Source organism: Pseudorca crassidens, chromosome 15 (genome assembly GCF_039906515.1).
Source record: "Pseudorca crassidens isolate mPseCra1 chromosome 15, mPseCra1.hap1, whole genome shotgun sequence".
Lineage (NCBI taxonomy): Eukaryota > Metazoa > Chordata > Mammalia > Artiodactyla > Delphinidae > Pseudorca > Pseudorca crassidens.
In genome coordinates, this window is record NC_090310.1 from 6,588,768 (window position 1) to 6,611,118 (window position 22,351).

Consider the following 22,351-nt stretch of genomic DNA (forward strand, 5'->3'; position numbering starts at 1 on the left):
CTGTTTCCCACAGCAACTGCACTATTTTACGTTCTTGCCAGCAATGTATGAGGGCTCCAATTTCTCCACATCCTCATCAAGTATTTACTGTTTTATTACTACTTATCATTTTCCCTCACCCACATTAACATTGCAGCAGCCCTAAAAACTATTTAAATTAAAACAAAAAATTTCTATGACACTCATATATTTAAAAATGACTCCAAGGTCATTTTCTAATTATTCCTGGCAGAGAATATTCAGTATTGCAGCTGCCTTGGCTAGCGAGGGATCAATGCACCATCACACCGTTTCTTACAGAATCCCGGGACAAAAAACCACTTTGGGAACAAATTTCTGTCTTAGAGAGCTGCCCGGAGTAGGCACAAGAGTAGCACTTGAATAGCTCTTCATCTGCATTTCACGTTTTTTTACTCTATTCTCTTACTGTCCCACTGCGGGCGGTCTAGCCCTAGGTGGAACCCGGGTCGCCTCTGTTGCGCAGGCACAAACCCTTAGCCCAACCTCCTCCCTCCGGCCCCGCCCCCCCAGGCCCGCCCCTCCGCCGACATGCCCCCCTATCTCGGCGCTTTGGGGCTGAGGGAAGAGGAGATGAATGTTAAAGAGGGTCTGCGGCCAATCCGCGTGCGCCTCCGGGAAGCGGCGCTCCACACTGGCAGAGTAAGTCTGATGACGTAGCCACTCTCCAATCCGCATTCTGGGGGCGGGACTCAAGTCGGGCGGTGCAAGGCAGGAGGAGGAGACCGCCGGGTGGAATCACGTCACCTGGGACTGGAGCCGGAAGCTACGTCTGGCAGTGAGCGCCCCCCAGCACCTAAGGCTGCGATGGTGAGTGAGGACGCATGCGCGGGACTACGCGCCGGGGGTTCGGTGTCCCTGCCCCCCCATCTCCTTGGTCGCCCAGTCCTGAGCCTGCACTCCGCCCTCACCTCCTATCCGCCCCGGGACCGAGAGGGAATGGAGATGGAGGGGTGGCGACGTAGAGGGCTGAGCAGGGGACGGTGGGAGGGTGTACAGAGGCTGGGGAGTAATCTGAGGGGGAGCGGCGGGCCACAGGTGGAATTGGAGACCGGGCTGAGGGGAGTTGTCTGTGGGGTAGCAAAGGTGGGGTGTGGAAGGCCGGTGGAGCCCAGGGGCAGAGAGTGAGGACTGACGGAGGCTCAGGAAGATCAGTGTTGAAGGCCATGTAGAGGGAAGAGGGTCTGGAAGGGCCCTGGCTGGGGAAAGAGGCCTGGGGGGCCATTGTCAAGAGAGAGTCTTGGGTTTGCCAAGGGCTGTTCTTGGGTTTGCCAAGGGCTGTTCTCTTAGCCTGCTGCTCACTGATTGCATCTTTACCCACTAGACTTCTGCACTGACCCAGGGGCTGGAGCGAATCCCAGACCAGCTCGGCTACCTGGTGCTGAGTGAAGGCGCAGTGCTGGCGGTGCGTTTTGGAAAAGGGAGGGGGGGCTCCTCCAATACACATCGCCCGATGATGCCTTCTAACGTTGCCCAGTTTAACCTGATTTGTCTCTGTTCTTGATTTTTACCTGGTATCATGCCTGGCATATAGGAATTAAATTCAGGAATTAAATCAATTAATCTATCTCTGGAATTTTAGTCCTGTAACTGTTTTGAGGTAAAAGAGGTTTACTGACTTTACCAAAGCCAAAGTAGTTACAGGTTTGTTGATAACTGACATTACCTGAGTTATTCTTGAGTATGTCTTTATTTGGTATTTATTGAAGAGGCTTGGTATTTTGTTCTGCAGTACAATATAGTGTCAGTGCTCTAGAAGTTTTCAATCTAGCTGGAGAGACAAGGCTTAAGGTTAAAAGTTCAGCTAGAGAGACAAGGCTTAAGGTTAAAAGTTCAGCTAAAGTATTGCACGTGGTAAAGATAACTGAAGGAGTCCAGAGAGTGAAGGATTCAGCCCTTTGTGTTATAACTTGTGTTTTGGCAAGGAAACTTTCTTGGAAGAGACAAGAATTCAGCTGGCCTTAAAAGATGGATGGTTGTGAACAGGCAGAAAAGAAAGAGCATATTCAGGGCTGGGAGGTGGACATATTTGCAGGAGTGTGACATCAGCCTGTCTGAATTGCTGGTGGGTTTATGTTGAAAAGATTTGGAAACGTTTGGGGGAAGAAGAGGATATGTTAAGGAAAGATCTGATTGTGGAGGACTTTCAAGGCTGGGTTAACACCTGTGGATTAATCTTGGGGGGTAATAGGAGCTTTGAAGGGTTTTTGAACAGAAACAGCTGATGAAGTGATTGAGCGGAATTGTTCTATTAGGTGTAAAGATGAGCCGGAAGGAGAGGGATTCAGAAGCAGGGATGCTGTTGCCAAAATCTAGGTATGAAACAGCTGGTGGCAGTGAGAAGGAGCAAGGAGAGAAGAGATTTTTTAAAGGAAGAATCGATATGTCTTCGTAATGACTAGAGATAGGTAATAGAGGAGATAACTTTTCCATGCTGTAAGACTTTGAACTCAAGCCTAGAATTATGGTGCCTTAACAAACAGGGACTTAAGAAAGGAAGTTGATTGGGGAGGGGGAGAGGTAAGGGGAGTTTTGGTGGCTCAACTTTGAACACTGAGTTTGATATAGAATAATAGCAATTAAATATATAATGCTAGGAGTTATTCTAAGCATCTTACTAATATGCTCTTGTAACCCTCACAACAAGCCCATAAGATAGGTATTGTTGTCCCCAATTTACAGATGAGGTAACTGAGGTACAGAATGTCCAAGAGAGCAAAGCGTGCTGAATTTGACTCAGTGGGAGGCCCATATTGAGGAGGTAGGAAGAGGAAGTTGAGATCATCACGAGAAAAGAGGAAGCCCAGGCCACTGTGACATCATTACCCAAGGGCTAGGTAGTAGGAAGGGGTTCAGGGACAAAGGGGATGTTATGTTTCAGATTCTGCAGACAGGGCAACAAACAGGAAGACTGAGGAAAAGACGGCGCCTGGGACAAGTCTGTGGTGGGTGGGCACTGATGTTTGAGAATGTGATTTTATCAAGTAAGTGGGAACAGGGAGAGAAATCAAGATTCAGGGATTAGGAAAACAGCGTCAGTAAAGAAATGGATGAGAGTCACTGCTTCCCAGGAGGAAGCCCGGTATTTTAAGGTTGACAAACAGGATGGCATCAAGAGGGGCAACAACGTCACAGGGCAGTTTTCAGGTGGGTCTTTCCAAAACCGGGGGTGACCTTGGGGTATTGGAAAGTGGAGGCAGGTTACAAGTGCTAGAGCCAAAGTGTCCTCGGAATTTTCTCCCAATTCTGTTCCCTAATTCCTGCCATCTTCCCTCCTCTGTCTGCATGCAGTCATCTGGGGATCTAGAGAATGACGAGCAGGCAGCCAGCGCCATCTCTGAGCTGGTCAGCACGGCCTGCGGTTTCCGGCTGCACCACAGCATGAACGTACCCTTCAAGCGCCTGTCGGGTGAGCCCCTGGCCCTGGTGACGGTGTTGGGGGGTGCTGCTCCCCGAGGCTTCTCTTCTCAGGGAAAAGCACCTGTCTCCTACCAGCCGCCCACCACCTCCCTGGGGTCCCTGGTTCTGGCCACTCTGTTCCCCTTGGTATTCACCCCTGCATCAGAATTATGAGAAAGCAAGAGAAGGGGATTTAATGGAGACCTCCCATCTTCAAATCTCTGAGCTTGCAACTGTCAAATTTCTTTGGCTTTGGAGCCCAGCCAGTTTATGGTGACCCCCAGGGAGGCCTTCGCACCCCACTAACTCTCTGCTCCCTTCCCTCTCCCGGGGCGGGGGAAGGTGTGTCTCCCCTCCAGTGGTCTTTGGAGAACACACGCTGCTGGTGACCGTGTCGGGACAGAGGGTGTTTGTGGTGAAGAGGCAGAACCGAGGCCGGGAGCCCCTTGACGTGTGAGCCTGCCAGAGGGCGAGGGGCAGAGGTGGACGGGGCCGTGAGCCTCTGTGATGAGGAAGACGCAAACCTCCCCCCGCCTCTCTTGATTGCCATTAGAACTAAGGCTGTCTGCTCACCCACTTCCCCACCCCTACCGGGAAGGGCAGAGGCTTGGGGACTCTGTACTATGTTAAGGAGAGTGAGGGCGAGGGGACCTCCCTCTCCTCACCTTCCCTCCTAATAAACGTGAGTCTGATGTTCCCAGGCCCAGGGATGTGTCGTGTGTATTGGGGGAGGAGGGTCACACCCCATGTGTCTTCCAGCTTCTAGGGCCTCAGCCCAGAGGAGTGGAGCAAGGCCACCTCTAGACATCTAAAACTGGGACTCAGAAGAAAAAGAAAATGGGTGGGAAGGGAACTGAGGAGAGCTATTTGGTGTACATGCTAAAGGAAATCTTTCTGAGCCCCTGGCTCTCTGCTCCTGCCACCAACACACAAAGAACAGTCATTCTTCTCCCTCCTGAACAGGTATTTAATAGTCTTATTTCAGTTGGAAGCAGTAGTTGGAGAATAAGTTACAGGAACAGACAAACCAAAAAAAAAAACCCCAAAAACCAAAAAACCCCACATAAAGTGCTTCAGACTGCAAACGTAAACATGAGGACGAGGGGAGGCCACCAAGCTCTCTCCCCTGACCTGAGACAGGAGGGTCATGTCATTGTCGGGTCCCTTTACCATCACCACCCTCTGATCTCAGCCCTGCGGGTGGGAGGGAGGGAGGGAATGTCAGAGGCAGGGAAGACAACTTAAAGGAACGAGGGAAACACTTTGTAAACTTAGAACCAGGGTGCAAGGCAGGGGGCAAGGGAGCTCCTGGAGCCCTTGCCTTGGCCGAGGGGTGGGGCCAGCCCCCCCAGGAGGTCCGGGAAATACTGCTGGCTTCACGCCGCAGCCATCCCTGTCCATTTCACAGCTTCTTCCCTCGTCCCTCATCAGCAGACACAGACAGGCGGCCCTGAGGGCCTCCTCACCCTCGGTGGGAGGCATCCCAGGGGAGGCACAGCCTGGAGGGAGCACCGCTCCGGGGGCTGTTGATTTCCAGGAGTGTGAGAGGGAGGAGAGCTGGATGGCGCTACTTGACGGGCTCCACCACCAGGACCTTGCACTCGCGCTTGGCGATCTTGTCCAGAGAGAGCACAGCCTTGTCCGGGGGCAGGTAGAGGGGGCGGCTGACAGGCGAGGCCACGGGGGGCGTGATGGCCCTGCGCTCCATCACGCTGCCCGACCTGGGGGAAGGCAGAGGCTATGAGCTCTGGTTGGACCCAGGGCCCCTCCCTGCTCCCTCTCCAACTCCAGCCTCTACCAAGTCCACTGGCACCCCTCCCGCGGTTCCGTACCTCATGAGGTGGCTGCGGGAGGGCTGTTGGTGGGAGAAGGACTGAGAGCGGCCCAGGCTCGCCTGGTGCCTCTCGACCAAGTCCCGGACGGCAGGGCTGCTGGGGCTGCTCTTGCGAGAGAGAGGCCGGGCCTCTGGCGGAGGGTGGGACACGCTGGCGGTGAACTGCAGCTTCAGTTTCATGTGCTGGCTCAGCTGGGGTAGGGAGACACGGATCAGCCACCCAGCTCGGCTTCCAGGCCCCGGACCTCCTTTCAGGTCATCTTCCCCACTTGACAGGCCGAAGTCGGATCTAAATTCCACCTTCCCTCCGCGCGGCTTTGTAGCACCACCCATTATGCTTCAGCCACAGAAACCAGCGGCCCTGACTCCTTCCACCTGACGCTCTGCCTCACCCAGCACACAGCCTGGCCCCCACCAGCCCACCTCGAAGAGTCCCGTCCTCAGAGCCTGGAAGGCCACACTGAAGGTGAGCGCGCTGCCCTTCCGGGAAAAGCCGAGGTTGTTGAGGGGTGTATGGCAGACAATGGAGTCCAGGGCTGCCTGCATGGCCCGGCGCTCCTCCTCACACAGCTGCTTTCCTGGGGGGGACAGAAACGGGGGCTGGGAAACACATCTGTATGGTGTTCCTCAGTTTGCAGCGGGCATTCACGAGCACAGTCTTGTTTTGATCCTCAGAGCCACTCTGTGGAGTAAACTGAGTATATGCTATTGTTTGCTGAATTTTATAAATAACAGTAGCTAATACTTACTGTGTATTGAGATCTATTCTAACCACTTCACATAATATTAACTCACTAAGTCGCTGTAACAGCCTCACGAGGTATTATTTTCTCTGTTTGAGAGATGAGAAATCTGAGGGTCAGAGAGATTAAGTAACCTACCAAAGGTCACACAGCTAAGAAGTGGAAGAGGTACAAGTCAAACATACTAGGGAGCCCAGCTCCAGTGTCAAGGCCCTTAAAATCACTCTGCCCCGCGGCCTCTCTAAACTCTCCATTGTGACACCATGGAGACCACCCTGGTTCAGAGCCGAAGCAGCCGGCCACAGTCACCCATCTCTGTGACTGCTTCCCTTCCCCTCCCCTCCTTCGGGACAAGGTTAGGCCTGGCAGCCACCTACCAGCCTGGGCGTGCTCCGGGGTCCACACGAGCCTCACAGCAAGGAAGTCTTGGAGATTGTTGAGCAGCGTATAGGTGACAGTGAAACGCTCGTAGGTCCGAACAGGGGACTCACAAGAAGCAGTCATCACAAAGCACGGGCGGTCCAGGCGGATGCTGGGCAGGCTAGAAGCAATGAGAGAGGGAAGCAGGATGTGTGTGTTTTGAAACAAAGATGAACAGGATAGTACCCAGGCGGGGCCAGGGTGGGGTGTCCCACAAACTCACCGGTAGTGGGTATAGATGCTCTGGGTAAAGGGCAGCTTCGGCGTGGACCACTGAACCACAGCGATCAAGGGAACTTCTAGGCCCTGCCAGAGGGACAAAGGGAAACATCACATGTATTAGAGGTTCCCTCTCCCCTTAGTCAACCCCCTGGCCTCTTCCTCCCACTGCATTTTCTCACCCTTTCTCCTGAACACACCAGTCTCTTATACTCACCTCCTTGGCCCCTGGAGGGGGCTGCTCACCCCCTCTGAGCTGGAACAGGAAGTTGTGTTCCTCCAGAGCACTAAGCAAGCAGGGGAAGCAGCCAGAGGTACCAGGGAGCCGGCAGAAGGAGCCCATAGAGACTTCCCCAGATTGGTGACTAGTTCAGAAGAAAGGGACCAGAGCTGGATCTTTTCACACCAGAGCTCTCGGCCCTGCCCCCATCCCCACCACTGTGCGGCCCTGCCCCTCCCCAGGACCTCACCAGACATTGTCCACCAGCAGCACAGAGCCATCGGGCATGACAGGCAGATAACTGGCATTGAAGTTTGGGAGAATGCGGATATCCCAGATGGAAATTTCCTCCTGGGAGGAGCTGTTCAGCACTGTCGGAGGTAACCAGCTCAGCTCAGAGTATCTGGACCCCTTGGACCCCACCTTTTCCCCCCTAAAATGGATCTATCCCCACCAGAGTAACTGACACCCAGTCAGTGCCCTTGCTGCTGCCCAAGAACTGAGCCGCCAATCTGCTCACCCTTGAGCACGGTCAAGTGTTTTCCAGCCACAGTGAACTGGCGACATTTCAGAACTGGAGGAGGCAGCAGAGTCAGCAGGGTGCTCACTGCAGGAGAGGGCGGAGGCAAGAGATGATGGGCTGGGTGAGCCTCATTCCAACCCACAGTTCTAATCTTGCTCTTCTCTCCAGCTTGGGCACTTGCCAGTATCACCCCTCCACTGTCCCCCAAATTCCAGACTCCAGCATTTCCTCTCTGCATTCTCCTCCCCACCTTGGGCCTTGAAAGCGCTCTGCTCGCCCCGGAAGGTCTCCCCAGGAGATCGGGTTTGCAGCAAGCGCAGGTAGCCTTGATCTCTGACCTCTGGTGCCTCAACCTCCCGCTTCCACACGGTCACTACAATCTGAGCACAGGGGACACAGGACCACAGTCGAGAGAAAAGACACACAGCCAGCCTCAGAAAGGGCGTCTGAATTAGGACAACAGCTCCACCCCGTGCCAGCCTTACCTTGGCCTTAGGTGTCCCTGGGGGCAGTCTATCCAGTGAAACGGTGAGTGGGAAGATGACCTCATCTGTGGACACAATTGGTTCCTCCACAGGCAGCTGGGTTGTGAAAAGGGTGAAGAGGTCAGAAGAGTCAAGGCCGCCCGCAGCGCCAGCGTTCCCTTTAAGATCCGCGGTACGTGGTTCTCGCCCTCCCCTCTCCTCACCCGTCATCGGCCTCCCGCTTCCCTCCAGCGTCCCTCTCCCCTCCGGTCTTTGGAGCCCAGCAGACCGCCCCTCCGCCCTGTGCCGTGTCGCCCCGAGCTCCTCACCGTGGTCGCTCCCCCTGAGGTAGCAGGGCCCGGGCCGTGGGTGAGGAGGGGGCTGCAGCCTCGAAACAACCCCCCACCACCAGGGTCCCCGCCCCCCGGGGGTTCGCAATCCTGGTCGCCGGAGCCACCGCCCACGGGCGCCCCTCCGGCGCTGACCGAGGCCAGGGCGGCCAGGGCGGTCGCCAGTTCTGCCCAGGCCCCTCGGGAGCCCAAGCCCGGGCCGCCTCCGGCGCCGGACCCCACGCCGCCCCGGCAGCGCAGCACCAGCAGGAAGCGGACAGTCTCCCCCAGGTAGAGGTGGTTGCGCCGGGGCAGCGCCCGGTACCGGCCCGGGTCCCCAGCCAGCTCCGCGCGTGGTGGCAGCGGCACGGCGGGGAAGTACATCGAGTAGTCGCACTGGGACTCCATGGGCGGTGAAGGCGGCGCGGGCCGGGGAGCGAGGTGGGCCGTGGCCGGCGGAGGGCGAGGGGGCCGCTGGGGTGGGCCCGGGGAGCCCCGAGCCCCGACCGGTGCTGCGCGCGGCCGGACCGGCCCGACAGACCAGCCGGGGCCGGGAACCGGGGCAACGAGCCCGGAACCGAGACCCCGTGGGGCCGGAACCGGGGTGCTGGGCCGAATGACTGGAGAGACACCGGAAGCGGAAGGGAAGGGGCGTGGCCTCGGAGGCGCCGGAATTTGTGGGCAACCGGATTTTGGACAAGAAGAGCGGCATGTTCCTGTGGTTAGCCCGCTGCGTGAAGGGTTTAGGTGAGACTGCAGACAGACCTCTTCTTAGAGAAGAACTATGAAGAGAACCCCCTCCAACCCCGTTTCTCCCAGGAAGATGCTCCATCCCCTTCCCTTCCGCCCTATATAGAGCAGGTCAAAGTTTCAAATTATTTATTCATTCAACAAACATTTCATAGTGAAATGAGTATAGCCCAGTAACAAATATTTCATAGAGAGATGGACGCGTTATTCCTATCCCTTGTGTCCCAAACAATTTCTGCCGTACTCCATGGTTTGCTCCTCCAGGGGGGCTTTGAGAGTGCTGTTTGGACCTGGGGGGGGGCACGAGGTGCTGGGAAGGGAAAGGGGCAAGATGGGGGGAGGATGCTTCTAGGACTAGGATTCCTCGGCACAGGCTGGGGCCTGTGGGGCCCACATCCGTGCTAAGTTCCACTGGTCCTTTGGGGAGCAGACATGGTCTCTGGGGGAAGCAGAAAGGGCATGTGGCTGCCTCACATTCATCACTGTGCCCCTGTGGCTCAGCTGCTTTTCAGCCTAAGACTTAGTGGCCTGCTGCCTAGGGGGAGGGTAGCCTTGAAGTCTTGAGGGGCACAGAGACTGTTGGGGGGAACTGCTTGGCATCTAGTTTGTCCTTGTACTGTAGCTCAGGGGTAGCCAGGCGCTCACACTCCTCCTGGTCTTGGAGGCTCAGGCCACTCTGAAGCACGTAACCCAAAACCTTACCTGATCCAAACTGGAAAGGGCGGAACCGCCGGTCAGTGATGTACTTGGGGTCTAAAGCCTCACCCCCCACCAGACAGTGTTTAGCCAGGGCCTCTCGGCGAGCCCGGAGCTCCGCCACAGCACTGTCCAGCCGGCTCTGGCCATATTGCTTTATCCGGGCCCACAGGCTGCGGTTGAAGTGAACATAGAGAGCCCAGTCCAGGTTGTTCCAGGCTCGGGCCCTTGCAGACAGCTGCCTGTCCTCAGCAGTCAGTCCACCATCGCCGACAGCACTTCCGCCCTGCCCACCTCCAGCCTGAGCGTTGTGCATGAAGCCCACCACATCATCTAGACTCCAGCACAGGGCATCTGCCAGCAGGACCAATGACTCGTCAAAGTACTCGGCCACCAAGACCAGGTCAAAGACAGAGTCCAGCCAGGCCAGATTCCACTGGATGAAGGATGAAGACCTCAAATCTAAAGAGGCAGAGCTGGACGTCTGGCTGTGACCATCAGCAACAGTGGGAACGGGATGGAAGAGAGCATTGGGATCCAAGGTGTGGGCTCGCAGGCCAACACCAGAAGGCAGCTGTGGCGGGTTGGGATCTCTGGGGGGATGAGGATTCCCTCTCTTGGTCCTCATCTCTGGGGGAAAGGGGAGGCCAAAGTCAAACCATAACAAGTTGCGTGCATAGTGGTCCCCACGGGCCCCGGGCTGGTAGAAGGCTCGGGGATTGTCCAGGAAGGCAGCCAAGGACGGTGATTTGCGGAAAGCCGATGATGTGGATTTATAGTAGGAGAAGGCAGAGCGGGCCAGAGCCGCTGGGTCTCGGACAATGGAAAAGAAGAAGCTGTCAGAAGGCATGACCTGAAGTACCTGCAGAGAAGAGGAAACAGACATAAGGAGAGAGAACTAAGCCAGGAAGAAACTAAGAGCAAACCCAGTGCCCACGGATCCCCCAGCCTCCTCCAACCTCCTTCTGACAGCTCTGCTGGGAACCCCCAGCTTCCTTCACCAGCTACATAGATCTTGGGTAAGGCACTTAACATCTCTGAGACTCAATTTGCTTATCTGCAAAACGGGGATCCATCATACCTTCCTTCCCAAGTGATGATGGAGGTTACATGAGATAAGGATAGGAAGGAACCTGGAACATGGGAAGCTCCTGGAGAACATTAACTTCCTTGGGCCTTTCTGTCTGCCTTGGTCAGTAACACTTCTAGGAATCAAGCTTTGTGTTCACTTCTCCAACAAAAACCTAAGTGCCTACTCTGGGACTCTGTCACGACTCCAAGAAAGGAGCTGGCCTCAGGCCTTCTCAGGAGGATCACTGGCAGCAAATAGGGAGGAGACAGAGCAGTCGCAACGCTGTCTCAGGTATAGGCGTCAGGGGCAGGCCAAGCCCAGGATGGCCGAAGGACAGGGCACTCCTGGGGCTCCTTGGCATCTTGCAGAGCAAGAGACACCCCTGGAATGGGCACTGGGGAGCCATGGCCACTCGGTAGGGTGCTGCTCTGAGGCCTAGGATGTGTGGTCCCACTTCTGGGCAAGAAGGAAGGTGGGGATTGGGCTGAGTCACACCCTAGCGTGGTCCTTCAGGCAGATCCATGCCAGAACTCAGCTCTGGGGCTCCTTGAAGGGTTTCTGCCTCTGAACGCGACCTCTGTCATTGAACCTGACTCCCTGACAAGTCTTCCAGTCTGCTCTGCCGATGTGGGCATGCCTGCAGGGCGAGCCTGTGAGCTGCATGTCTCTTTGAAGGCATAGGGAAACAGTGCAGAGAACGTCTGTGGCATCAGATGGACCTGGAATAAAATCCCAATTCAGCCATTTACCAACCCTGTAACTTTGGGCAGGTTATCGAACTTCTCAGAGCCTTCTCAGAGCCTCCATCAGTAAATCTGGGTTAACACTTACCTTGAAGGATGTGGAAGTGTGGGGAACATGGGGGGTAGTGAGGGGTGGTGACAATCATCCTAAACTCCAGAGGAACCTGCCTCAGTGACCGCTGTCCTCGCCTCACTCCCAGCAGTGCCCCCTCGCTTCCCATTAGATCACATTCATGCTGCTCAGCTGCTTTCTCCTGCTCCAGCTCCAACAGGACTGCCTTTGCAGCCACCACTGAAGTTCTACCACCTACACACGCACACACACCACTGCCACCATGTCTTTAAGATGTTTTGCTCTAAGAACACCTGATATTTTTCTTACTACAAAGTCATGTCCACCCTTTCCTATAAAACCCACCTCTCCAGAAAGCCCCACCTCTTTTGATGACTATTCTCCCCACAGTTCCAAATACAAACACACATACACACGCACACAGCCCACAGAAGGCACTTTGACTTTGGAGCAGCTGGGCCTGGGTTCAAATGCTAGCTCTGTGGCTTTCCGTTAACAGAGGCCTGTCACTGAGCCTCTCTGAGATTCAACCTCCTCATCTGTGTAGTGGAGACACTTATAATGCCTTCCTGGCAGGATGACGGTAAGATGACTATCCAGCACCCAAGAAGTATTCAGTGAAAGTTCGCTCTTTCCCTGTATGTGTTCATTTGCCCATTGATTTTCTTCCTCCAAGAGGTTCGCGCGCGCGCGCGCGCATGTGTGTGTGTGTGTGTGTGTGTGTGTGTGTGTACACGGATGACCTGTGAGTGCGTGCACTCATCTCCCCCTTTAGAACTGAGGCTCCGGGGGTTGGGGGTGGGGCTGGGGCTGGGGCTTGGCATGTAGCTGATCTTCAAAATCTGGCAGACGTGGTGAGGGGAGTGAGATGCAGCCGGGTCAGAAGGCAGTGACTGCACAGGGCCCTGGTAGTGCCAGCGGAAGGGGCCAGGAAGGGCCAGGTACCTGGAGGGAGGGTTGGCGGGGTGGGGTCAGAGTTGGCGGGACACTGATGCCAGCAGGATAAATTGGTCAAGGAGAGAGACTGCAGTAAACTCTAGATGGAGAGGGCAGAACTTCGGCTGCCAGAAAATTCTGAGGAAGGGACAGCTGAGGAGGGGGCAGCAGGACTCACCTTTGTGGCCCCCATGCCCAACTCTTGGGTGAGGGGATGCCTGGGGAGCCTCCAGGCCTGGGGTCTCCTCCCCTGGTGGTCTTGGCTACAGGCATGAGCCCATCTCTCGCCAGTCCTGTCCACCCCCTCGACACTCCTCACCTCTTTCAGGTTGAACCTCATGTGATGACAGAGGATGTGGAAGGGGGACTGGGTGCCTCCACCCTGAGGGCGGTAGCCTTTGACCCAAGAGGCCTGGAAAAGCTTTGGGTAGCCGAACTGATAGCGGGCGGGGAGGGCGAAGCGCAGCCCGTGTCGGTCCCCGTAGCGGTGAAGTAGACTGAGCACAGAGCTGCTCCCGGATTTATGCGTCTTCAGGAACACGAGTCGCTGCCGTGGCGGGCAGGATGGAACAGCTGGTCCCGGGGTTGAGGCCCAGGACTGTCGGAGCTGCAGCCCAGGTAGCCTGGGGAGAGACGGGAGGGGAAGTGTCGTGTCCCTCACCAGCAGGTGGATGAGTGTCTTGAGGAGAAAGGACGAGGGCGTGGAGCGTCCTCTGAGTCCCCAAGAGTCACAGCCCCAGGTGGGACGGGGAGGAGCAAGTGGGGGGGCATCTGTGGGGCGTTGGGACAAGATGGGAACTCACCTCCTCTGGAAGGGACCCCCCCAGAGCTGGAGGGCAAATCCGATGGTCATGAAGACTCCCAGAGCCACCCCCAGGCTCCGAGGCCCCCAGAGGCGCATGGTCCTGGTAGGAGACAGAGGGCCCATGTGGCACAGGGAAGGGGGTTGCTAGAGCGGGGCAGGGCAAGGGCCAGGCACAGAGGCAGAGACAGCTTGAGACAGCCGTGCAGCCGCGGAAGGCGCCGGTTCGAGTTTGGGGGTTCATTCCCCAGGTCTGCTCGCAGCCCCGGTTGAGTCTGCCCCCTGAGTTAGCAGATTTTTGCCTCTGTCAGCGTCTAGAAGGGAAATGAGGGGGAAGGAGGAGAGTCTAAGGAGGGGGTAGAGCCTTCTCTCCTGCTGCTGCTGCAGCTGAGACCTCATTCCGGGCAGGGGGGCAGCGGAGGGGGGAGCCCCCTCTACACCCAGATCTTCTAGGTGCCCCACGACTGCTTCTCTGCTGTCAACCTGCAGCTCCTTCCAACCTCCACTGACAGCTCCTCACTGAGCCCCAGGGATTTGGAAGGCAAGGGGAGAAAGATCAGACCGGTCCGCTCATACCAGTGAAACAGACATCACCGGGCCCCTGACCACCTCCTCTGCCCCTCTGTCTGTGACATGTCGGGCTGAAGAGCCCCATTCTGAGGCTGAGAGGAGAAGCCATAAGGAGCGAATGAGGGCCAGACAGGGCACCAGCTTAGGAACCCAGGGAGGTGAAACCACAGGAGCAACTTTGTAAAGAATAAGAGCCGACCAGCTCATCTAAGCTCAGGTATGCTTTCCCTCTTGGCGCCAGGCAGAGCCCAGTGTGTGAGAGGGCCTGGGGGGGTATAGGGTTGTTTAGGAAGCCCAGATCCCACACACCCCCATTCCCACTTTCCAACCCCAGCAGTGCACCCAGAGGGGATTGAGAGGGTGGGGCTGGAGAGAGACTGCGACACAAAGAGACAAAACCCGAACGCCGAGCTTCAGAATTCCTTCCCAGGCCCCAGCTTCCCAATCTACTGAGAGTCCAGACCTGCCCCTTCAATTCCAACCCGCAGCCCCTCCACCAAGCCCCGACGGCCCCCTTCCAGGACGAGCCCGGAGCGACCCCAGGCAGAGAACCCACACTGGCCACCTAGAGACCCGCCCCCTCTGGCATCATCCCCCAATTTCCTCCCCCAACCCAGCCTCCAGGATCCAGCCCCGCACTGGATTCCTTCCTGTGTCCAGATTTCTTCTATTCCTTCCATCCATCCCTGTCTCCTCCCATTACCCCCGATTCCAGCCCACAGTTCCCTCCAGCTTTGGTGACTGCTCAGTCTGTTGCCAGCCCTGAGTCGGCTCCCTCTGGGGTTCTCTCTATGAAACCCCCCCAAGTCTCCTCCCATAAACTCTAGAGTCCCTCCACTGGCCGAGGCCTCGGCTTCACATGCCCACTCACCAGGCCACCTGAGGAGCAGCAGGGAAATCGGGGTCTGGCCCTCCCGCCTGCTCCAGCCACCGCCCGGTTTCTCGCTCGGCTCAACTTTCCCCCTAAACTTTCTCAGCGCCCAGGCTCCTCCCCCTCCCTCCCTTTGTCCCGCCAGTCTCTGCAGCTGATTCGGCTTTGATCGCGTCTCTGGGTCTCTCCCTCCCTGCACCTTTCCCTCTCCTTCAGGGCACCCAGCCTGCCATTGGAAGACACCAGTCCTACCCTCCTTTGGCACTTAGGAATCAATTATACTTTTTCTTTCAGCTTTCTGCAGAACAAAAGCCTCATTCAGGCGACCAAAGGAAAGAAGGAAAGAAGAAAGGAGAATGACAGACAAGAGTTGAAAGCAGACATTGTAAAGGACATGACAAGGTAGCCAGAGGCTGACACAGAGAACTGGGGCCCCGACTCTGACGGCAGGGTCAGTGGTGTGGTAATATTAACGGTGGCTTGGGTCCAAAAGAGTTTTGCAGTCCCCTCCCCGCAACTCTCCCCATTTTGCAGATGAAGGTGCTCAGACCCAGAGGGTGGACAGCTTGCCCAAACTCAATCCCAGGGGACAGGTTCCAAGATAAGCAGGCAGAAATGAACTGCTGGTCACAGAGGCTCTGGGCTAAAGGTACAGAAAGTCACACATAGGGTCCAATAAATTAGCCATTTATTTATAAATAAAATCGAGCCGAACACTGAAACATGAAACGGGGAAGCTTGTGAAGGATGTGGCGGATGGCAGAGGCCATGAGATATGCTTTTATTTCTTCTTTCTTTTTTCTAGTTTAAGAAAGTGATACTGAAAAAACTCGATAGAACCCGACCCATAGATCCTGACATCCTAGTCCCCTGCCCTGCACCCCGCAAACACCAGCTTTGTCTGTTTCTGAGACCGGGTGCCCCCACCCATTCCCCACCTTCAACTTCCTTCAAACCCCTCCCCCCGCAACTCTAAAACTCCTCCCTTTTTCTCTGTTGGGGCTCACCACCAGCCCAACCATAGAGGCTGGGTTAGAGAGACCACACCTCCTTCCTAAATAAATACCCCCAGCCCCTCCTCCCCAGATACCAAATGAAAAAATAAATATAGTGAACACCCATCCCCAACCCAACCCACCAATGGAAATCTGGATTTGGGGCCCCAGCCATTCACCCAAAAAGTCCCTTCTCTACCCTCTCTGCAGCCCCCTCCGACTCCTCCCCAGACCCAGCAGACGGGGGAGGAGGGGATGGGCCACGAACCCTTCTGATGCCAGGGCACCCCTCCCCAGTTATCGAGGTCCGAGCAGGGCCAGGGCTGAGAGGAAGAGAATGAGGAGGGGTTGGGTGTGAAAACTGACAGACGTCCCTCCAGTCCTGCTCCTGTCTTGGCTGTGGCGGATAATGACACCTCCTCCTTTGCCCCCAGCACCATCCCTTCGAGGAGGGCGAGGAGGCCGGGCCGGGGGGGCCACAGCTGCTGCCCCAGCCATCCAGTCATCTGCATAGTGCTGTCCCTCTCCAGAGCCGCTAGCGTCCTCTGCAGGGAGGAGGAGGATCGGAAACAGACAGGGATGGAAAAGAGAGGTAGCGGGAGACAGAGAGAGAGAAGGAGCCACAGGCAGCGAGGGAGAGAACTCGAGATAAAAACAGTGATAGGTGGACGGGTGGAGGAGCAGGCAGGGTGAGAAGAGGGAGAAAGCGAATGACAGGAAGGTGAGCAGAGAGATCAGACACATGAGAATGAGGGAAGGCAACGAGAGACAGGAAGAGACAACGAGGCAGACAAAAAGGAGAGACAGATGGAGAGAGAGGATAAACAGGAAAAGAGAGAAAACAGACGTACACAGAAGCAGCGAGCAGACGGGAAGGGGGGAGAGACAGAGACAGACAGTGGGAGAGAGGAAAAAAATAGATGTCAGTGCCTTGTTTCCCTGGCAAATTCTACTTTGGGGAGCCAGCCCCATGGCGCCCGCACCCCACTTCCCCACCTCCCGGGATTGCCCACTCTTAGGAGCTTCCCACCGTTCTGTAAGAGTGTTTTGGTGTCTCCCCCAGGGAACCATGAACTCAAGGATAGAGACCCTGTCATTGGTGCTCTACCCCCTACCTTTGAGTAAAGCGCTCAATACGTGCGTGTAAAATGTGTGAGTCAATGAATGGATGGTAACGGAGAGACGCCAGGGGAGGGACTACAGAAAGCAGGGGGCGGGGCTGCGGGTTGGCCCGGGTCCAATCGCGGAAAGCCGGGCGGAGCGAGGCCCTCGCGGCGGCCCGGGGCCTCACCCCAGTCCTCCAGCTCCAGGTCGCGTCCCAGGGCGGCCGCCTTCATCCTGGTCGTGGCCGCCCGGAGCTGCAGCCGCCGCCTCCGCGTCTGGAGGTCGGGGCTCGAGGCTTCCGCATCCAGCTCTGGGTTGTCGATCTGCCCGGCCTGGGGACCCCCGACCACGGGCGACAGGTACCTGCGAGCAGAGCAGCCCCGGAGGCTCCCGCCCCGCCCCCGGAGTCCGCCTCGCCCTCCCGCCCGCCGCCGCCGCCGCCGCCGCCGTCGCCGCCCGGCTCTCACCGGCCCCGCCCAGCTCCGGTCCAGCAGGGCGCCGCTTCCTGGGAGACGTCCGCAGCCACGCGGGGGTCCCCGCACACTGTCAGGGGCAGCCCGGCCCAGAAGCCTCTCACCCGGCCCAGCCGCTCGCGGAGCTCCCACACCTGGACGCAAAGAGAGCCCGGGAGGAGCTGGTGCGCGCGCCCCCCGCCCACCGCCGCGCCTGCGCCCCCGCCTGCCGCCCGCCACTCACCAGCCGGGGCAGGCTGGCGCCCGCAGCCGTCGTGGGCCGCTCCTCCTCCGCCGCCACCGCCGACCAGAGCCGGCCCACCTCCTCCCGGGGGGCTGGGGCACGGCGGGCGCGGGCCGGCGCCGGTTGGGGGCTCCCGCATTCCTGGAACACCTGCGGCACCGGAAAGAGACCCCACAGACAGTCGTCCCGCGGTAAAAACTACACTCCAATACTCCAATCGCCCCCGACACCCCAGTTTATCCAGAGGCCCTACAGTGTCTCACTGACACCCTGCACTGTACCCCCAGCCTGGGGCCTCCCCCTCCACCCTTCTCTCTCCGGTCCTCCCGCCAACTCCCACTCTTCTCGTGGCCCCTGTACCTGGGCTGACAGCCCCACGCTGTTTTCCTGCAGATGCATCAAACCCTCCGCGATCTTCACCCCGATGGACTGTGCTGCTAGCTCAAAGGAAAAGGGGCCCTGGATCTTCTCGGCCAGGAACAGGAGACCATCTTGAAAGAGGGAAAGAAAGAGAAAGGGTGAAATGAGGGGACATCCAGGGAGATACTCACTGAAGTAGGATGTTCACGCAAATCCTGACCCCGGCCTTGGAGGGAAGCAGCAGGTCTTAGATGGGGGAAACTGACATGAGAAGAGCCGCTCCTCATCCTCTCCCCTCAGTACCGCTTAACACTCCCTCCCTGGTCCACCCTGCCCACCCCCACACAGACAGCCCTCCCGGGCTTTCCTGAATCCCCTCACCCAGATAGGCCCCCCAGTCAGGATCCAGTCCCTGGCTGCTGATACAGCCGTGGGCCACGTTGAGGCAGAAGCCCCGGCAGGGTGGCAGCGAGGGGACCCCCCGACAAAGGGGGCAGCCTGTCAGACGCATCACAGCCCGCTTGCAGCCTTCGGACAGCGGCATCTGGGAGCAGAGAGCAGGCCTGTGTCATCCACGGTTGGCTGCCCTCAGCCAAGCCTGGTGCTGGGCACAGAGAGAAGTCAAATGCCCCACCCCACCTTTCCCAGGCTCTCAGTGTAGAGCTGGATGTGAACATCTAGGACTGATGACCCCATGTGGTAGCAGGAGTGGCCCCAGGACTGCCACAGATCAGAGGAGGGAGGCTCCTAGGGGCCAGGTTGCAGATGCTGCTTCTTGGGAGAGATGGGGCGGTGAGGGATCTGAGAAAAGGTTCAAGGACAAGACTGAGCCCATCATGGTTGGGGAGAGAGGAGGATGAGGATGCAGGAAGTAAGGCTGGGAGGTCAGGGAGAGAATGAGCAGTAGAGAGAGGGCCTTGAAGGCCAGGCCAGGAACCTGGCCTCCAGTAGCAGGGAAGAGGGAGCCACTGAGTGGTCCTGGAGAAAACCAGGAGGGCCAGTACTCCAATCTCAGAGATGCTATGGAGATGAGCAGGCCCGTAGAGGCTGGCAGGGGGTAAGAGTCATCAGAGGGTCAGAGGTGGGAGGAGATCATGGGTCATGACACAAGGGAGACTCCAGCCTTTCTGATTTACCCTGGGATGCCAGGGCTTCAAGGCTGATATGGGAAGGCCCCAGGCCTCTCCTGCCAGCTGGCACCGGACTCTTCTTCATGGGACCTTTCCTGCTTCTTGTCTCCCTCCCTGGGCCCTGCCCATACTCAGGCTCCCTCTAACCTTAAGCGTTTCGCTGACCACATCTCTTCCGGTCTCCAGGCCCTGGATAAAGGCCCGGGCAGCCACCAGGGCCCGGGTTATCTGGGGGAGGGGAAAGAAGGTGAGAAAAACCACAGGACTGTTGAGGGTCAGTCAACACTGGGACCAAGAGACTGCATGAGCAGGGGGGTGAGGTTTGTAGGGTTATCTTGGGGTGGTTAGGAGTATCAGGTGGTCCCGGGAGGCAGGTTCAAGAGGATCAAAGGAATCACAGTCTAGAAGGACCCAGGGGAACTGGGCTTGGGAAGAGGTGGAGGGATTACATTTTACAGGGCTTGGAGATAGAGGGGCTTGTATCAGAACAAACACTGAACCCGAAGCCAGGAGACCTGGGTGTGAAACATAGCTCTACCACGTATTGGCTGTGAGACCTTAACCTCTGGGAAGTTCAGTTTCCTCATCTGTAAAATAGGAATGCTAATATCTACCTCCTAGAGTTATGATGATAATTAAATGAGAGACTATAAATGAAAATTCTTCTTAAATATTAAGTGTCTAATTCACAGTTAGTTGAACCAGAGGAAGCCAAGGTATTGGGATTAGGGAGGAGTTGGCAGAAAGGTGGGGTGAGGGGAGGCAAGAGCAGGTGAGTGGGTCAGCAACTTGTGTAAACTAGGACACAGAAAGGGGGCCATCCAATTAAAGGAGACCAAGGAGCACTGGGTCAGGCAGAGGTGACTGAGGCTCAAGATAGGGGTCACCAGGTCAGACATGGCTGCCATGCAGGATAGAGGGATCACTAGGTCAGGGGTGACTGGGGCATGGAAAGGGGGTCATTGGGCTGGAGGTGAGTAGTACATACTTCAGAGGTCACTAGGTCAAAGGTGGCTGAAACTCAGGCCTTGGGGCCCCTCACCTGCAGGCGGAGGCGGCGGGGTGAGTCCCCAAAAGGCTTCAGAGAGTCATCAGCAGAAGAGGCCAGGCGCGTGAGGCAGAACAGGTAGTCAGGGGAGAAGATGTACTGTGGGTGCAGCAGGGGGAACATTTTCTCCAGGAGCTGAGCCCAGAAATCCACCAAGGCATCATCTAACCCCTCACCAGACCTCTCATAGTAGTCCCGTAGCCGAGAGAACAGGCCACTGAACAAGGGGGTGTGCTGGGCATACAGGCGGCCGAAGGAGCGCTGGAAGAGCAGGGACAGGGAGTGCTCGGCTGATGAGAGCATCTCCCGAAAAACCTCTGTGGCAAGTGCAGAGAAAGGGGTGTGAGGTGGGGTAAGGCCAGAGAAGGATGGACAAGAGAAAGGGCAGAGGCAGGAAGAGATGGGCATGGGGAGAGAAAAGAAAAGTGAGTCAGAAATTAAGCAACTCTTAGAGGTCTGGGCAAATTGGGGCTGGGGGTGGAGGGCAGGACCTTGAGAGAGCCTAGGGTGGGGATGCGGGGGCTAAGCCAGGGCCGGAGTGCCTTAGGGATAGAGTCAGGAGCAGGGACGGGATGCTTGCTCGGGTCATGAGCACAGAGAGGAGGTGCGAGGCCAGGTTTGCGGACGCCAGGTCCTCACCATCAAATCTTCTGTGCCGGGCAGCCAGTGTGTGAACCAAGAAGGAGCCGCTCTCTTCCACCAGGCCTCGGAAGGTGGCCTCAGTCTCCCAGGTCAGCTTCTGCTCTATCTCACTGGAACAGCAAGTGTACTCCTGGGGACAGATCCGGAGGTGCTCACCTGGACAGAGGAGACACGAAGGAATGGTGGGAAGTCGTGTCGTGAAACTGCTTCCTTCTCCTGCTGATCTCTGGGGGCCATCCTTTCTCTTTGAACTGTCTGGTTTCTTTTCTATTGTCTGCCACCACATTCCCACCTGGCTCTACCCCCTTCTTATTGTCCCCTCACCCATCCCAGGTCCACTGGCACTAGCGATAGGATCAAATAAAGATGGGCCCATTTAGTGATCAGAGGGTCCTAGGTAGCCTGCCTAACATCGCACACCCCAGGCCTCTAAGGACTTACAGGATGGCTTCAATGGGAAGAATGGGGTTTGGAGGGGTGGGATTACCTGGTAAGAAAGAAAGTATTGTCATAGAAGGGGCTCATGGAAATAGCGAGGGGAACAAATTGGGCTGTGAATAAAGAAACACAGAGGCGGGTGCTAATTACTAGAAAGGGATTCCTGGGGTGGGGGTGGAGTAGAGAGCTATTATCTGAACAGGAGTGTTATTGTGATCCTGGTAAAGAAGTTCCGGAGGAGAAGAGACATTATTACTATGAGACGAAAAGATTATTATAACGGTCACTCTGAAAGGGAAGAGAGTTATTGTGAGATGGGGGGACCGGCCCCCGCCCCCTCCCTCGCCCCCAATTCTCTAGTCTTCCTTTTTCTCCTCACCTGAGATCAGGGCGGGAGGGAGTAGGCTTAAGCTATATCCCCGGGCCCCCAGGATCTGCCGGGTCTCAGTGCAACTCCGGGTGACCTTTGCCTCGATACCGGGTCCAGGACCAGGACCGGGACACAGAGGCAACAGCAGAAGCAGAAGAGATCGCAGCGCGTACATAGCTGCTGCCACCTTGGGACGGCAAAGTGGGTCCTAAGAAGGTTAAGAAGAGCCGCCCGAACTCAGGAAGCCGGTTCTCTGCCGCGGGATCGCCCCGCCGGCCAGAGAAAGAGCGCGACCTCCGAAAACTGAACACGGAGCACGATCGCTGGACTAGGCGGCATCTGCCGAGACAATGGGAGCGGGAGCCGGACAGGAGGCGGGGCCCGGGGCGGGGCCCGGCCAATGATGGTAAGGAGCCGGACTCAGGGGCGGGGTCAAGGGAGAAATTAAGCCAATGTACTGGGGAAGCTCGGCAGTGGGGCGGGACTCGGCAGGACTAAGGAGGCTGGGGGAAGGGCGTGGCCTTCCTCGGGGGCATGGCTATTTGGTTCGCAAGGCGGGGCCCGGGTGGAACCCAGCGTGTGGTAGTTGATGAAGCCAGATTAAAGGAGCTCTTACTAGTGCAGTGTGAAACCCGGCCAATGGGGGGGGAACTTGGGGGCAGAGGAGCGGGGCTGGGGCGGGGCCGGGAGGAGCCGAGTTAAAGCAGGTGGCCAGCGCGCGGGAGCCCACGTGACACGGCGGCACGCTGAAGAGCTCGTGGCCGCACGAGGCTGCCGGAGCGCCGTGACTGGAACGTGGTGAGCACGAGCTCGCACGCGCCCAAGCCTCGCGACAGTTTGCCCGCCCTGAGACGAGCCGTTGGGCTCGCGCCTGCGCACCGCACAC

General features: G+C 57.1%; 4 protein-coding genes across 6 annotated transcripts; 1 reads left to right on the top strand and 3 right to left on the bottom strand.

Moving 5' to 3' along the window:
- Positions 1-686: 686 nt before the first annotated feature.
- Positions 687-4,113, top strand: LAMTOR4 (late endosomal/lysosomal adaptor, MAPK and MTOR activator 4). 2 transcript variants are annotated; one of them, XM_067705711.1, is made up of 4 exons: positions 687-828; positions 1,343-1,423; positions 3,310-3,427; positions 3,777-4,113. In XM_067705711.1, exons 1-4 carry the CDS (start codon positions 826-828, stop codon positions 3,872-3,874), a joined length of 300 nt encoding a protein of 99 aa, XP_067561812.1. In that variant the 5' UTR covers positions 687-825; the 3' UTR covers positions 3,875-4,113. The 2 variants fall into 2 exon arrangements, with proteins under 2 accessions (XP_067561812.1, XP_067561811.1); XM_067705710.1 differs by lacking the exon at positions 687-828 and adding an exon at positions 836-971.
- Positions 4,114-4,360: 247 nt separating this feature from the next.
- TRAPPC14 (trafficking protein particle complex subunit 14) lies at positions 4,361-8,806 on the bottom strand. The gene is made up of 11 exons (XM_067705700.1): positions 8,170-8,806; positions 7,862-7,957; positions 7,627-7,756; positions 7,374-7,460; positions 7,104-7,224; positions 6,851-6,998; positions 6,638-6,720; positions 6,372-6,535; positions 5,675-5,829; positions 5,250-5,443; positions 4,361-5,138 (listed from the first exon to the last, which is right to left on the bottom strand). The coding sequence occupies exons 1-11, from the start codon at positions 8,575-8,577 to the stop codon at positions 4,985-4,987; spliced, it is 1,740 nt and encodes a 579-aa protein (XP_067561801.1). The 5' UTR covers positions 8,578-8,806; the 3' UTR covers positions 4,361-4,984.
- A 227-nt stretch (positions 8,807-9,033) lies between these two features.
- On the bottom strand, positions 9,034-13,512 carry GAL3ST4 (galactose-3-O-sulfotransferase 4). 2 transcript variants are annotated; one of them, XM_067705703.1, is made up of 3 exons: positions 13,243-13,512; positions 12,759-13,062; positions 9,034-10,477 (listed from the first exon to the last, which is right to left on the bottom strand). In XM_067705703.1, the coding sequence occupies exons 1-3, from the start codon at positions 13,365-13,367 to the stop codon at positions 9,455-9,457; spliced, it is 1,452 nt and encodes a 483-aa protein (XP_067561804.1). In that variant the 5' UTR covers positions 13,368-13,512; the 3' UTR covers positions 9,034-9,454. The 2 variants fall into 2 exon arrangements, with proteins under 2 accessions (XP_067561804.1, XP_067561803.1); XM_067705702.1 differs by having other exon boundaries at positions 12,618-13,062.
- A 1,841-nt stretch (positions 13,513-15,353) lies between these two features.
- On the bottom strand, positions 15,354-21,845 carry GPC2 (glypican 2). Its single transcript, XM_067705701.1, has 10 exons — positions 21,475-21,845; positions 20,655-20,813; positions 20,010-20,332; positions 19,115-19,195; positions 18,219-18,381; positions 17,838-17,968; positions 17,478-17,627; positions 17,249-17,388; positions 16,969-17,144; positions 15,354-16,222 (listed from the first exon to the last, which is right to left on the bottom strand). Exons 1-10 carry the CDS (start codon positions 21,638-21,640, stop codon positions 15,975-15,977), a joined length of 1,737 nt encoding a protein of 578 aa, XP_067561802.1. The 5' UTR covers positions 21,641-21,845; the 3' UTR covers positions 15,354-15,974.
- Between the last annotated feature and the right edge of the window lie 506 nt (positions 21,846-22,351).